The following is a 16168-nucleotide window of genomic DNA, read 5'->3' on the forward strand; positions in this document are numbered from 1 at the left end:
CTAGAAGTATTCGTTTTATTGTTTTCTTTACATATGACAAGAAAAACTTTGAAAATGCAAAATCCTATATCGTATATATGTTTGTAAATCAAGTTATCGATTAATATTTATATAACAAAATTTTTTTGTTAGTTCCTTGGTAAACAAGATTCTTGAAGATGTGATGATTGTCTTATAGACCAAGCATATAATCTCATTTTTTTTAGTGATTTTCATTTCTATAGCCTACTTTAGCTACGTGGCTTGTCAGGCCTGACCCACAGGGGAAGCAAGTAAAACCAAAGATTCGGGGCCCAAAATTTTAAAAATGTCTTTCACTTAAAAATCTGTTAAACAAAAAACATTTTTTTAAGGATATGTATAAAGATTTTGTTATTTACACGTAAAAGGCCTTTTTCGTTTGTAGGATATGTAAAAGACCTTAAAAAATCAAGTTGTAGCCATTTGTAGAAAATCTATAACTTTTGTCATAGGTGAAAAACACACATTTTTTAAATTTTGCATAAGGCCCTCGTTGGGCCGGGGCACTGTAGAAGTTAGTAACTCAAGAGTCAAGATATTTTTTCTACCCGGCCGGGTTTATTAATTACTCTGTAACTCAAGAGTCGAGATTGTCGTCTCTATTGGGTTCTCTCTTCGCATAGTAGACAAGAAAAACAAAAAAAAAATTTAAACAACGTCAATAATGTCAAGAACGACGATGGGCCAATCTATTAAATATTTCCATTACAACCACACATAACTTAAAAAAAAAAAAATTGATGGTGCAAATGTATTTTTTCTTCTCATTATGTGCTAAGGAAATTTTTGAAATTTGGAGAGGTCAGCTGGTGACTCCCCATTCATTTACCACCGTTAACTAAGAGACAACATTTCTTATCACAATCAACTAAGTGAATAACCTTTCCTTTATTGGTAAGAGATCTCAAAATATCTTCATGCTATTTTCTTTTCCTCTATAAAAGAACAGTAGAGTCCATCATCTATAGTGCATAAATCATAGCAATGGCAAACATTAAAGAAAATAATGGAGAATATGGAACCAAGCTCCACATAGCAATGTTTCCATGGTTAGCCTTTGGCCATTTGGTTCCACACTTGCAGCTCTCTATGGTCATGGTTCAAAAGGGTCACACCGTGTCTTTCATCTCCACTCCTCGTAACATCGACGGCCTCCTCCCACGGTTACCGGAGAATCTCTCCTCCGCCCTTAATGTCGTTAAGCTCCCATTTTCCAGCCACAACAAACTCCTGGAGGACGCCAAATCCACTACAGACGTACCATTGGATCTCGTTCCTTATTTGAAAATCGCGTTCGACGGATTACGAGTTCCGTTGACGGAGTTTCTTGAATCTTCAAAACCTGATTGGCTTCTCCAAGATTTTGCACCTTATTGGCTTCCTCCGATAGCTAGCCGCCTTGTAATCAAAAATGGATATTTCAGTGCTTTTAACTGCTCGCTTCTCGGAATTCTCAAACCTCCAGGGTTCCAGGAGTACCGTACATCGTCGGAGGCTTTTCTAACTGAAACAACCCGACCCGTTTTTTTTAAAATATATATCACATAATTAAGCACCCATAATACTTAATTAAACCATCAAACCACAAACCAATAACAACCAATATGCACCCCGGAAACATACCAACAAAAGGAACATTCCTAACCATTCTAACCAACAACCTAGCATGCTACTAAACCAGGTTCCAACATTAATAAACATAACCAAGACTAACACACAACGAGACCCTAGATCATCCTCCTCATCATCGCCTTGATTCCACGAACAAACCTTGCCTTTAACTCTTTTGCAGGAAGATTCTGACTCAACAACGACGAATCCAACCCTTAGAAGCCTTCTCCTTTGTTCATAACACAAGGTATTCACTCCACAGCAACAAATCTCTCAATCCAAGCCAATAATCACACAAAAAAGCCTCCAAACTCTCAAGAACACTTTTCTCCCTCTAACTCTCTCTAAACGGCGATAAAACACGTAAACCCTCGACCTGGGTCGCTTCTCCACTTATATACCCGGTTTAGACAAACCAAATAAACCAAACCAACCCAAAATTGCGAAATAAAACAATCTGGTCGAACCAGGGGTGTGTCGATCGACACCCATCCCCAAATCACACTATTTGGTTCATGGATGTTACACTACCGCAGCCTAAATGGGTTCCATTCCAAACTCCGTGATCAACAGGTCAATTAATACCTAATATGCACTCAATCATGATCTAGTGGTATCGTCGTAACACTTTAGGATCGAATCCACAGGGACCTAACAATTGCACTATGAAACTATGAAGATCGAATATAGCTAAGACATAAAAAGGAAGTTTTGTGAAACAAGTAATTATCAAAACGGAATGTAAATAAACTGTTTTAAATCAAAAAATAAATATTGGGTGCAGAGAATCTATGGGGAATATTATCTCGGACTATGATGATTAGATGGGGATGCGTTACGCACCGTTCTAGAACTCAAATCACGGTTGTAAAGCTAACCTACTTCTGCAACATTAACTATCTATGCAATGTATTCACTAAACCCTAAACCGTCGTTTGGATCTAGCAAACCAAGCAAGCAATAAAAGTTTAGGTTTGATCTATTCACAAGGTGCCTCAACTTCAACTTCCATTGGCTAAGGTCTACCTTGCTCACCTATGATCTTTTCTAGCAACTCAACAACATTTTCGGTGCCCCGATGAATTTAACCTATGATCATAAACTAGGTAGCTAATCTAGTTTAGGCTTTAAGAACAACAATAGATGAAGAACAAAATAGATCAACCCCAAATCTAGATCACCATCGTTAGAGAATCATAAACCCCTTTGAAACCAAAAACCCAGTAGAGAAACTACTCAGACATGGAGAAACGGAAACAACAAATCAAAGATGAAGAAGACATAATTGAATTGCAAAAGAAATAAGGAAGGTTTAGAAATCTTCTCCAAGGTGTCAAGAAGGATTAGAGATCTTCTCCCAAAGTTTACAAAAATCAAAAGCTGAGTAGAAATAAAAGTTTATGTCTCTGGAGGCTGAGCCTCTAACTTAAATATCAAAATAAAACCCTAAAAGTTGGTTTAAAACAAAAAAGGAAATGTTGCTTCGGGTACGGGATCGGTCGATCCCGAATGTAGATCGGCCGATCCTGGATGCTTTTCTGTGTTTTCTCTATCTGCTTGCTAGTTCGATCAGTCTTCACTAAAATGACTCCAGATGCTTGTTTCCATCCCCAAAACACTCAGTTTCCTTCAAAAGCAAACTAGAAGCTGTACAAATTCATAAAAAACTAAAAAGACTCTAAAAGCACACTTTGACTCAATAAAAGACTCAAAACAAACCTAAAAACTATGGTTAAAACCTATAAAATACATACACAAAAATTCCCCCGGACTTGAATCTTTGCTTGTCCTCAAGCAAGAATAGACAAAAACTCAAGATCAGAGAAAATGTTTGAAAGTGGAAACTCACATATTCTTGGAAACCTCTTCTTTGCACTCTTCATCAAATCAAATTAAGAACTACTTTTTGTACTCTGCGCATGATTAAAATCAACACACCCTATTCTGAACTCCACAACCTTAAAGAACCTTCAACATCCCCATTGTTGCCTCTCTAAATCAGATTAGTGAAAAATGTGTGGTCTCACCGAGAATATATCGATCACTGAACTTATTGACTCCTTGAACCTTTAAGTGCCTAAGAATTCCTTCATATGCTATCTTTGCTCTCTCTTTTCTCACTTCCAAAGGATCGATTTTTCCCTAATTTTCTAGGGTATCATTGTATTTTTTTTATCGATCCTTTGCTCTTTTCTTTGGGACAGGTTTCCATAAATTCTGAAGGATGCACGGGTTTACGCACAACCCTCGGTTCACTTGTTTATTACCTATATCCTCTCTTTGTCTTCTTTTATTTTCTCTTATTTTCTGTTTTTTTATGAGTATTGAAGGGAAGAGAGAGGGGAATCATACTTTGCGAGGAGATTCATGTCTTGTATTGCATAAGGGAGGAGTCTTGTCCAATGTATCCCAAGTCCCAAGGCAAGAAGTTAAATCCGGTTAAGTCCTTTCAAAGCTAGAGCAACGCATGATCAACTTAATGTTCTCGTCAGTGAGGGACTTTTGGGGCGTGTTGATTCTACTCATGTTCATTCCAAGCTTCATTCAAAAATCAAAAGTACTAAAGCAATCATTAGAGTGTTAATTCAAAGCAAAGACTCCTAGAAATGATCAGAGTGTCCCAACATTTTTGACTCAATAAAAATAAGAAAATGACTCAAAGACTCGAAAAATCAAAAGGAAACAACCAAAGAAAACGACATTAGTAACTTGGAGACATCCCTCCCTCAGACTTACTTCACACCGTCTCGGTGTGAAAGCAAAACCAAGGAAAGAACGAATCTCTCAAAGAAAATAAGAAAAATGAAAAAGAAAAAGAAAGGAAAAGAAACAAAAACCGGTGATCTCGCATCTGGTGTTGGAGTGGTGTTGGCAAGGGTGCGGATCGATCGGTCTCGGGATGGGATCGACTGATCTGAAACATTATTGAAACTTGGAGATACCCGCAGAAAATCAGTAGGATCGATCGATCTTTAAGGAGGACTGATCGATCCTAAGCTCATGAAAAAAAAAATTCGCATCTTCTGCGTTTGGAACCTGTTCCTGAAAACACTTAACACCCGACGTGATTTCACCGTAATAAATCCTAAAAACAAAACCAAAATCCTAAGACAAATAGAAATAAAAAGGGTAAGCTAGCATAAACCCCATGGGTTGCCTCCCATAAGCGCTTGTTTAAGGTCTATAGTGTGACCGTGGTTTCAGGTGTCAAGTGATGGGAGGATGAGAACTTGTGTCAAAACAAGATCTCCCATTCGTCAGCTTAAGCTCTAGAATCTTTGCATCATATCATCCATTGCTTCTTGGCCTTTCTCTTTAAACTCCGGAGTGAAGATGGCTTTAACTTTAGAGAAAGCCCGAGATATTCCTTTACACTTCACCTTGTACTCAATGGTGTCTCTAACATATTTCTGCGGTACCAAGGTTATGTAAAGATCTCGTATCACTCTCTCTATCTTCGGCTTGTCTCTCTTCTTAACCTTCTTATACCTCTTCTCAGAAGAATGAGTGCCTCCATCCAGGACTTCATTGACCTCATTCTTATCATCATTCTCTCCCATTATTATGACATCCACCTTCTTCTCATGTTCTACAACTAGACAAGAGCCATGTCGTAAATCTTCATTTGTAGTGATTGCATTGTAGAAGATCTTATCATCAATGTTAGAGAAAGAGACCCTCTTATTAGGCAAGTCAACAACTGTTCCCACTGTTGCTAAGAAAGGTCTCCCAAGAATCAAAGGCATAACATAACCCTCGCTCATTTCCACAACATGAAAATCTATAGCAACCAAGCAACTCCCAACTTGAACATCTAAATTACTAATGAAGCCTTGTGGAGTTGTGGTGACAGCATTTGCAAACTTGAGAGAGACCTTAGAAGCCTTCATATCATTAATCCCCAATCTCTCTGTAATAGCCTTAGACATTACGTTCACACTGGATCCAATATCAAAAAGGGAGTCCTCAAAGTTCACCCCTAAGATGGAGCATGGAACTACAAATTTTCCTGGATCTTCTAACTTTGGTAATCTTTTCAAAGATGGAGCAGGAATGTTCTTCTTCTCTAGAGCCAAAAACGCCTTAATCTCCACCAAATCCTTTTCTCCAACCACAACATCATTGTAAACCTTCTCAAACAAAGATATATGCTTTACTGCCTCTATAAAGGGAATGTCAGCGATGAACTCACTTATAGCTTCTTTGTACCGATCATACTTCTTTTCATCCAAAGGTTTCTTCACATGTCTTCTTGGTCTATAGGGCTTTGGTTCCACATGAAGTGACTCCCTAACATCTACATAGAAGACAAACAAGCTGGATTTTCCCATACCTACAACAGGGACTGTCCGGTCTGGACGTAGATCGTTCGATCTGAGACTTTCCGAGATAGGTTCTGCGTTATTAATGGGATCGACTGATCTATAGGGGGGACTGGTCGATCCAACTTCGCTGGAAATCAAACTCAAATTATGAGAATGGATGGGACTAGCCGGTCTAGGCTCAGGACTGATCGATCCTGGCTCTGCGGAAGCCAAACATGAGTTGATCACAACACAACTCAGCCCATCTTCGACTCCACCATGGAGTGTTATAGCATTGCATGACTCTTTGTTCTTAGAGCTAGAAGAAATAGCAGATACTCTCTTATCAATGGAATCAACACGTGAACTCAACCTCTCAAATCTCCCATTCAAATCATTGTACATGCTATCAATCTTGACATTAATCTCAGCTGAACTTTTCATATGGCCGTCCAGCAGCGCTTGCATCATCAATTCGAGTTTGTTATCTTGTGGAGTTGCAGATGGAGCGTGGTATCCTTGGATATTTGAGCTATTAAATCCAGCACCCTTGTTCAAAAATCCTTGCGGGAAGTTACCTTGTTGATTATGTGGAGGATACACCTGATCCTGAGGATTCTCAACGTTGGTGCTTCTGTAAGAGAGATTAGGATGATATAGGGTGGGGACCAGGGTTCGAGGAACGCCTGGCGCACCAATAACATACTGGTGGATTGGGATATCCACAGTGATGGGTTAGGATCGATGCCCTGCAGGGCCAGCTTGGAGTCCGTCCGATCAGTCTTCACTAAAATGGCTCCAGATGCTTGTTTCCATCCCCAAAACACTCAGTTTCCTTCAAAAGCAACCTAGAACCTGTACAAACTCATAAAAGACTAAAAAGACTCTAAAAGCACACTTTAACTCAATAAAAGACTCAAAACAAACATAAAAACTATGGTTAAAACCTATAAAATACAGACACATCACTCCGGTACCTTTCCGGTTATACAAAATCCAGCCCATGTTCGAAGATATAATGCTGGAATCCACCAAAGAGAATATCCCCGACATGGACCGTCTTGCCGGCGTAATCGACGGTTGTGATATCATCGTCGTACGGAGCTGTACCGAGTACGAAGCAGAGTGGTTTAGACTTATAAAGGATCTTCATCGGAAACCGGTTATACTGGTGAGAGTTTTACCTCCAAAACCGGAAGAGAAGTTTAAAGATACCGACGCATGTTTGTCTACTAAAAAATGGTTAGACTCACGGAAAACTAAATCTGTGGTTTACATAAGTTTCGGTTCAGATCTTAAACCAAGTCAAACCGAGTTAAATGCGATCACTCTTGGTTTAGAGCTTTTCGGTTTACCTTTTTTTCGGTGTTAAGGACTCGCCGCGGTCCCTGGGATACCAAACCGCTTGAACTTCTTGAAGGATTCGAAGAGCGTACGGCTGAGAGAGGGATAGTGTGGAGAGGTTGGGTAGAACAGCTGAGAACGTTGAACCACGATTCGATCGGTTTGGTACTAACTCATTGTGGTTGGAGTACAATGATCGAAGCTGTAAGGTTTGCTAAACCGATGGTGATGCAGGGTTTTGTGCTTGACCAAGGGTTTAATGCTAGAGTAGCCGAGGAAAAGAAAGTTGGACATATGATCCCTCGGGATGAAGCAACATGTTTCTTTACTAAAGAAGATGTTTCGAAATCGCTGAGGTTGGTAATGGAGGGAGAAGAAGGAAAGGTTTATAGAGAGAATGTGAAGGACATGAAGGGAGTGTTTGGAGATATGGATACACAAGATCTTTATGTCGATTCTTTCTTGGATTATCTTGTTGCTCATCGTTAACTCCAATCATTGTTTTTGATCCAATGACGGATCGACTGAATGAACGTATGATAATTAAATTTAGTGAAGTGTTGTAAGATGATCAATGAGTAATATGATGTTTTGAAATGGTCAAGGTTTTTTTTTTTTTTTTTTTTTTTTGTTAAAGGGCATTCAAATTAAAACATGAAAACAAATGTTTTACAGAGCTAAATAACCCAATGTTGGAAGCCCAACAAACATAAATATAACTAGACATGAGCAAATTATGAAACCCATTAAGTTAGAAAGGAACCAAATAGTTAGAATTGAACCAATTTGTCGGTTGGTATCTTAATCCAAATCAAACCGCCTTATGTTGCCTTCAATGATTGGTACCAACAACTATCGGGGAAATCGCACGGAGTAGATCGTCAATTAGGGTTGCTTTTGCTCATTCATCTCATCCCTCAGATCCAGCAAACCAAAGGAGTAGTAAATTTGTTGAGAGCATCGAGTTGGAGTTACGTAAACTTAAAGCTTTGCCCTCACCAATGAATCAATCTGACGTAGAAGGTGATCTGGCTGTTTAAAACAGTTCTGATGTAGTCGGTGGTTTCTCTCAGTCCAGAGAGAGTAGAACGTGGCCTGCTAAGCGATGAGAAGGTGTTTCTTTGCTTCACGGGAACCTCTAAAATGGATGAGATTGTGTATCGTTTTAGAAAAAGAGGACGGCGAAGAGAGGGAACAGCGATAAGACATCTGGTTCCAGACCCACCAGCTGAAGGGACAAGCAAATAAGAGGTGATCGCGACTCTCCTCTGCTGTTGCTTACAATAAGCACAATGGATCAAATTACAATCCCCAGTGGTGAAGTCTATCACGCGTTGGGCACCTATTCAACATAAACAGCCAGGTAAGGAAATTGTGTTTGGGGATTCCTCCTGAGAACCACACTATTTTATGCCATGAAACCTTTGGTAAATTTTCACTTAAAGCCAAACAAATTTTCCCAATAGTGTGACTATCTTTAAGTATGAGTTTGGCTCCTCCGTAAGATGAAGAGCGGTTAGCTCAATTTAATAATTCACCTGAGCTTCTGATCTTGCAGGAGGCAATCTCCAACACCCTCGTCTCCTTAGGTCGGCAATAACTGTTCCTCGAGGAAATCCTAAAGGTTCCTCTCCTTGTAAGTAGGTCGACATTTTCCCCAGCTTGCACCAGCCATCGCTCCAAAACCAACAATTTCTACCATTCCCCACCTTCATCTTAATCTTGGGTAAGCTTCATCCCTAATTTTTAACAGCTCGTTTGCTGTCCAAGAGTGTTTATTGTTTGGATTTCTTCTCCAGAAGTTGCTGAGATTGCCGGAGAGGACAGATCATGTAAACCATGCGACCCAAACGGAACCGGAACGGAAGAAGAGCAGCCAAATGAGCTTGATCATGTAAACCTTATTCCACTTTCGCAGGTCTCTGATATGTTACGGTTTTGACTCACTTTGACCCTGTTTATTTGATAGTTTTGTAGTTGTTTGAGTCCTTTTCAGGTTATAATAAGAGGCTAGGAAGCTAAAAGCAAGGATTGGAACAGCAGGAGCAATCGGAGCAGAAAGGAGTTGAATTGGAGCAGAAAAGCTGATTTTAGACCCAGGAGCACATGCTCCCGATTTCCGAGCACATGCTCCCAACTCTACGGATTCATGACGACACGTGGCAAGCATCTAGGCGCCGATTCCCTGCCTAATTCCCCTTATTTTGGGCGATCCTTAGTGAGAGAAAGAGAGAGGATATCGATTTTTAATAGGAAGATTTGAATTTGGATTCTTTCCTTATTTTTCTCCACTTGTATGCTATTTAACCTAGGGTTTTTAGGGGACAGAATATACTTTTCTTTTTGGTTTTTTTTTGAGCGACGTTTTGTGAGGGAGAGGAAGAGCGGCCACCTTGTGAAGCATACTCTGAACCCTTTTTATTTTTATGTCATTGAATTTCTCATCTTTTGCTATGATTCATTTCTCTATGTCTGAGTAGTTTTCTTTGCTAGATTAGGGGGTTTCATGGGTTAGCAACAGAACACAAATAGGGCTTTATATAATCGATTGTCTTCACTATTGTTAGTCTTAATGCTTAGGTTGATTTGATCACCCAATCTATGATTTTAGGTTTATCTATTCATCAAAAGTGTAATAGGTTGCTAGAAAAGACATTAGTGGGCAAATTATCCTAGACCTGCGAAAGTTGATGTGTAGGTGATTTGTGAACTTATCATTCCTGTTCTTTAATGCTTGTCTGCGATTCTGGGCTCAAACGACAGTTTAGGGTTTATAGACCGCCGAGCATGTGCTCCGGATGTCTGAGCACGTGCTCCGCGTTTCCGCACAGAATCGATCAGATAGAGTTATTGATGCCATGACAGTGGATCAATTTATATTTATGTTTGAGTTCTAGACTGGTACTTCATCTATGCCCTGAATAGTTGTTTGGTTGCTATCTCTGAAATTCCCAAGAATTACCCCTGATCTAGTGTTTTGTTTATTGCCTTTTTATACCGTTTTAATCGCTTAATTGTTACCAAAAACCAACTTTGAATTTTCTTAGCTTGAAATTGAACCAATAGAACCATAGAGTAAAACTTGGTCTTCGTGGGATTCGACCCCTAAGTACTACTTCTTTGCTGTGCACTTGCAGTAGGAAAATAGGGTTTAAAACTCTGTGTATCAAGTTTTTGGCGCCGTTGCTGGGGACCAAATTTTTACCTTTGGTTTTCGGCGAAATTACTAGACTAAGACCTTACTGATTTGTCTTTCTGCTTCTTCTTTGCGTGTGTTTCAGGTGCATGTCAAGAAGATCTACAAGAAGAAACAACACCGAAGAACTAGTTGCCTTGTCAGCCGCAGAGCTCTCTTTGGCAGAAAGAACAAACCGCAAGAACAGAAAGTTTCAATCCGTCAACATGGGTGACAACAGAAACAATGAGGATATGGCTGCCGAGTTGCAGCAACTTCGACAACAATTGGGGCAGTTGCTCCGTGCTCAACACGAGAGAGACGCGCCGCCGCAACCGTCCATTGGGGACAAGGATAACCCGCATGTGTCCTACACCAACCGAGCGGCGATTGTTCCTCCTACCAATCCGAACCAAGATTTTGAGATCAAGCCACAGATGATCTCTCTAGTGAAGTAGCACCTATTTCACGGTCTCCCAGCTGAGATTCCGATGGACCATATCGAGAATTTTGAGGAGATATGTAGCACCACTGGTTCAAATGGGATACCGCCAGGCTTCCTGAAGTGCAAGCTCTTTCCTTTCTCTCTTGCGGATAGAGCTTCACGTTGGCTGAAGTCATTGCCACCTGGGTCTCTGACATCATGGGAACAGTGTAGGTCTGCGTTTCTGGACCATTTCTACACCAAGGCTAAGACCGCTGCCCTCAGGAACAAGATTTCATCGTTCCAATAGCACACTGGAGAAGCCTTCTGCGAGGCTTGGGAGAGGTACAAAGAGTACCGTAGAGAGTGTCCACACCATGGATTCAGTGATGAACAGATTCTGGGCATTTTCTATGATGGAGTTAACTGGGACTACAGAAACGTTCTCAACTCGGCCAGCAATGGGGACTTTATGACAAAGTCTAAGGAAGGAGCATATCAGTTGATTGAGAACCTAGCTGCAAGCTCCAGCAACAAGGCCCCTGAGTATGACAGGTCCGTGAAGGTCAACAGTGTCGATACGCAAAAGATTGATGAGTTGACGGCCAAGGTGAACCTTCTCCTGAAGGGGAGCCAGAAAACTGTCCATTTTGTCGATGAGACCGGAGACATGCCGCTAGCTCAGGAGATCTGTGATGGAGAGGATGAAACAATGGAGGTTAATTATGTGAGTGGGCAAGGTTTTGTGCAGAACAGGGGTTTCAACTCGAACTACAGAAGCCATCCGAATTTGTCCTACAGAAGCACCAACGTGGAGAATCCTCAGGATCAGGTGTATCCGCAGCAAGGAGCTCAGAATCAGATGAGTTATCAGAAAACCTTCTCAAACAACTTCCAAGGCAAACAGTTTGTGCCCACTCAAAACCGTTTCCAAGGGGGGAACCAGCAGGCATATACAAGCGCTCAGCAAGCACTGCCTTTCACCAACCAGCAGTTGGGACCTTCATCTGCTAGCAGCTCTCAGGATGAGCTGAAAAACATGATGCAACAACTCTTGGTGAATCAACAAAAAGCTTCAGTGGAAATCAACGCCAAGGTCGATACCATGTACAATGACCTTAATGGGAAGTATGAGGCAGTAATGTCACATGTGAAGAAGCTTGATGTTCAGGTTGCACAGACTGCTGAAGCCGTGAAAAGAACTCCTGGGACTCTGCCCGGAAAAGGGGAAGCAAACCCGCGGAACGAATATGTCAATGCGATTGAGCTAAGGGGAGGAAAGAAGTTACCCCCTAGAGAAGCACCATCCGCTAGGATTGACAAGGGCAAGGGTATTGCTGAAGAATACCTTCCTCAACATGCTGCTGAGACTCCACCGTCGAGTCAAAAAGAAGCCGAAGCATCCGGCGAGCATGTGCTCCCGACTCCCGATCAGACTGTTCCTACTGAGGTACCTCCTACACGCGTGTACACCCCTAGGGTTCTTTACCCTGTTCCTCCTAAGAAATCTCGCAAGGATTTGGAGGATGCAAAGTGCAAGGAGATGTTGAGAGAATTGACGGTAAAACTACCCCTAGCTGATGCTGTTCAGATGATACCTGCTTTGAAGAGATATGTGAAAGGTTTAGTTTCTGGGAGAGTGTCAGAAGAAGAGAACGTGATGATGGTTTCAAGAGAGTGCAGTGCTGTGCTGCAAAACAAGGTGCTAAAGAAGAGGGATGATCCAGGGCGATTTGTCTTATCCGTGAGAATCGGTAAAACGATTTTTGCAAACTCCCTCTGTGATCTAGGTTCCAGTGTGAACCTTATGCCATATTCAGTGGCTAAAAGGCTGGGAGACACGAAGTTAAAGTCTACACGGATTTCGTTAGTATTCGCGGACAGATCCACCAAGCGCCCCATAGGAGTGTTGGAGGATTTACATGTCCAGATAGGGGACACGCTTATACCAGCAGACTTTGTGGTTCTGGAACTTGAAGAAGAACCACGTGACCCCCTGATCTTAGGTAGATCATTCTTATGCACAGCTGGAGCGATTATAGATGTGCAAGGGGGAGCGATCGATCTCCAGCTGGGGGATATGATCGCAAGGTTTGAGATGAATAAGCTGCTCAAGAAACCTATGATAGATGGTCAGACTTTTGTGGTTGATGATGGTTCAGAGGTTGCACATGAGGTTACCGATGAAGTTCTCACTCTCGACCCGTTGGAGGTTGTCTTGACAAAGGCAGAGGGTAAATATGGATTCTTGAATGAGGAAGCTGATGGTTTTACACGCATTTTGGATGCAGGTACACGGTTCCAGCAACTGGTAGCTTACGCCAACCTAGACGATGAGAACCAATCAGGGGAGGAATCCGCCGAGGGAGCGCCTGCTCCGGATTCCGGAGCACATGCTCCGGTGAAGTCAGCGGACGGTCCTTGGAGCGAGTTAAGAGCTCCAAAGGTAGAGCTAAAAACACTTCCAGCCGGGCTAAGGTATGCGTTCCTAGGTCCTAACTCTACATACCCCGTGATAGTGAATTCTGAACTAAACAATGTAGAGACCGCTTTGCTCCTTTGTGAACTTAGGAAGTATAGAAATGCTCTAGGGTATTCACTAGATGACATCCCAGGAATCTCACCAGAACTTTGCATGCATAGGATACATCTAGAAAATGAATCAATGACTTCGGTAGAACATCAGAGGAGGTTGAACCCGAATCTAAAGGACGTTGTTAAGAAAGAGATAATGAAACTTCTAGATGCGGGTGTAATTTATGCTATTTCTGATAGTTCCTGGATTAGTCCAGTTCATGTACTCCCTAAGAAAGGTGGAATTACAGTGGTTAAGAATGATAAGGATGAGTTGATTCCTACTAGGACAGTTACGGGACATCGCATGTGCATAGACTATAGAAAACTTAATGCTGCGACCCGTAAGGATCATTTTCCTTTGCCTTTTATTGATCAAATGCTTGAGAGATTGGCTAACCATCCTTATTACTGCTTCTTAGATGGCTATTCAGGTTTCTTTCAGATCCCAATCCATCCCGACGATCAAGAGAAGACCACATTCACATGTCCTTACGGCACCTTTGCTTACCGCAGAATGCCGTTTGGCTTGTGCAATGCACCAGCGACCTTCCAACGATGCATGATGTCCATTTTCACTGACCTGATTGAGGATATAATGGAAGTTTTCATGGACGATTTCTCCGTCTATGGGAGCTCCTTTTCCGTTTGTTTGTCTAATTTGTGCAGGGTGTTGCAGCGGTGTGAAGACAAACATCTGGTGCTGAATTGGGAGAAATGCCACTTCATGGTCAGAGATGGGATAGTGCTGGGACACAAGATTTCTGAAAAGGGGATTGAGGTTGACAAAGCCAAGGTTGAGGTGATGATGAGTTTACAACCGCCTAATTCGGTAAAAGAGATCCGCAGTTTCCTTGGCCACGCCGGTTTCTACAGACGGTTCATTAAGGATTTCTCCAAGATAGCAAGACCACTTACCCAGCTGTTGTGTAAGGAAGTGAAGTTTGATTTCGATTCTGCTTGCTTGGAGGCCTTTCACACGATCAAAGGAGCTTTGGTTAGCACTCCGATTGTACAACCACCAGATTGGGACCTTCCCTTTGAGGTCATGACTGATGCGAGTGATTATGCCGTGGGAGCAGTTCTGGGACAGAGAAAAGACAAGAAGCTGCACGTGATATACTATGCCAGCCGCACCTTGGATGAGGCTCAGTGCAAGTACGCTACAACCGAGAAAGAAATTTTAGCGGTTGTGTTTGCTTTTGAGAAGTTCCGATCATACCTTGTTGGTTCCAAAGTGGTTGTTCACACTGATCATGCAGCATTGAGGTATCTACTGACCAAGAAGGATGCAAAACCAAGGCTACTCCGTTGGATTTTGTTGCTTCAAGAGTTTGACTTGGAGATTAAAGACAAGAAGGGTATTGAGAACGTAGTTGCAGATCACTTGTCAAGAATGAGGAATGAAGAAGAGCTACCCTTGGATGATAGCCTTCCTGAAGAACATGTTTACTCGAATAGTATCTTTGATCCCGCCGAGCACATGCTCCACTTGGGAGCACACGCTCCGAAAACCCCATGCAAGGCAATCGATACCAACAGACAGCCGAGTTTTCCTTGGTTTGGAGAGTATGCGAACTACCTAGCAGCAGAGAAAGAACCCACTGATTTTGTGGGGAACAAGAAGAAGAAGTTCCTAAAAGACATAAGGCGGTATTTTTGGGATGAGCCTTACCTCTATAGGCATTGCTCGGATGGTGTTTTAAGGAGGTGTGTGACTGAGGAGGAGGTTCCTGGAGTCTTGTTTCATTGCCATAGCTCACCCTATGCTGGACACTTCGCTACTTTCAAAACCGTGTCCAAAGCTCTTCAAGCGGGTTATTGGTGGCCTACAATGTTCAGAGATGCGCAGCGGTTTGTGTCTACTTGCGACACATGTCAAAGACAAGGGACCATCAGCAGGAGGAGTGAAATGCCTCAGAATTTCATCTTGGAGGTTGAGGTATTTGATGTTTGGGGAATTGACTTCATGAGACCTTTCCCGAACTCATTCGGCAATGAGTACATATTGGTGGCTGTCGATTACGTGTCCAAATGGGTAGAAGCTTTGGCTAGCCCCAATAATGATGCAAAGACCGTGCTCAAGATGTTCAAGTCGGTTATTTTCCCACGGTTTGGAGTCCCACGGGTAGTCATTAGCGATGGTGGATCGCATTTCATTAACAAGGTCTTTGAGAGTCTTCTCAAGAAGAATGGAGTGAGGCACAAGGTCGCCACCCCCTACCACCCACAAACAAGCGGCCAAGTTGAGATCTCTAACCGGGAGATCAAGAGCATTTTGCAAAAAACAGTGAACACAACAAGGAAGGATTGGTCCCTGAAGCTGGATGAGGCTCTATGGGCTTATAGAACCGCCTACAAAACACCCCTGGGGACTACACCGTTTCACTTGGTGTATGGTAAGGCGTGTCATCTTCCAATTGAGCTAGAGTACAAGGCTGCTTGGGCAGTGAAAATGCTGAACTTTGACACTAAGAGCGCCCATGAAAGGAGGAAGATGCAACTGCATGAGCTAGAGGAGATTAGGCACTTCGCCTATGAAAACTCAAAACTCTACAAGGAGCGTACCAAAGCCTACCATGACAAGCGGATCCTTACTAGGACCTTTGCTCCCGATGATCAAGTCTTGTTGTTCAACTCTAGGCTGAAACTGTTTCCCGGAAAGCTAAGATCACGATGGTCCGGACCCTTCACCATCAAGGAGATTAGACCATA

The 16168-nt window shown here is 42.2% G+C and overlaps 1 protein-coding gene, 1 non-coding gene and 1 pseudogene across 2 annotated transcripts; 2 read left to right on the forward strand and 1 right to left on the reverse strand.

The window, feature by feature from the left end:
- The first annotated feature begins 1005 nt into the window (after positions 1–1005).
- On the forward strand, positions 1006–7825 carry LOC104793914 (UDP-glycosyltransferase 91A1-like; annotated as a pseudogene).
- Positions 7826–11156: 3331 nt separating this feature from the next.
- LOC147942198 (small nucleolar RNA R71) lies at positions 11157–11263 on the reverse strand. The gene has a single exon (XR_015560575.1). It is a non-coding gene; the product is annotated as a small nucleolar RNA R71 (small nucleolar RNA).
- A 655-nt stretch (positions 11264–11918) lies between these two features.
- LOC147942199 (uncharacterized) lies at positions 11919–15426 on the forward strand. Its single transcript, XM_087455966.1, has 2 exons — positions 11919–14534; positions 15259–15426. The coding sequence occupies exons 1-2, from the start codon at positions 11919–11921 to the stop codon at positions 15424–15426; spliced, it is 2784 nt and encodes a 927-aa protein (XP_087312092.1).
- Positions 15427–16168: the final 742 nt, after the last annotated feature.

This window comes from Camelina sativa, chromosome 6 (assembly GCF_030686135.1).
Source record: "Camelina sativa cultivar CO46 ecotype springtype chromosome 6, ASM3068613v1".
NCBI classification, from domain to species: domain Eukaryota; kingdom Viridiplantae; phylum Streptophyta; class Magnoliopsida; order Brassicales; family Brassicaceae; genus Camelina; species Camelina sativa.

What these genes read in the sequence shown, in the direction of transcription:
- LOC147942199 (XM_087455966.1), top strand. Translation starts at nt 11,919, where the DNA reads ATGATGCAACAACTCTTGGTGAATCAACAAAAAGCTTCAGTGGAAATC. An exon ending in GTGATTATGCCGTGGGAGCA is followed by an intron (nt 14,535 to 15,258) that starts GTTCTGGGACAG and finishes CCGTGTCCAAAG; the next exon opens with CTCTTCAAGCGGGTTATTGG.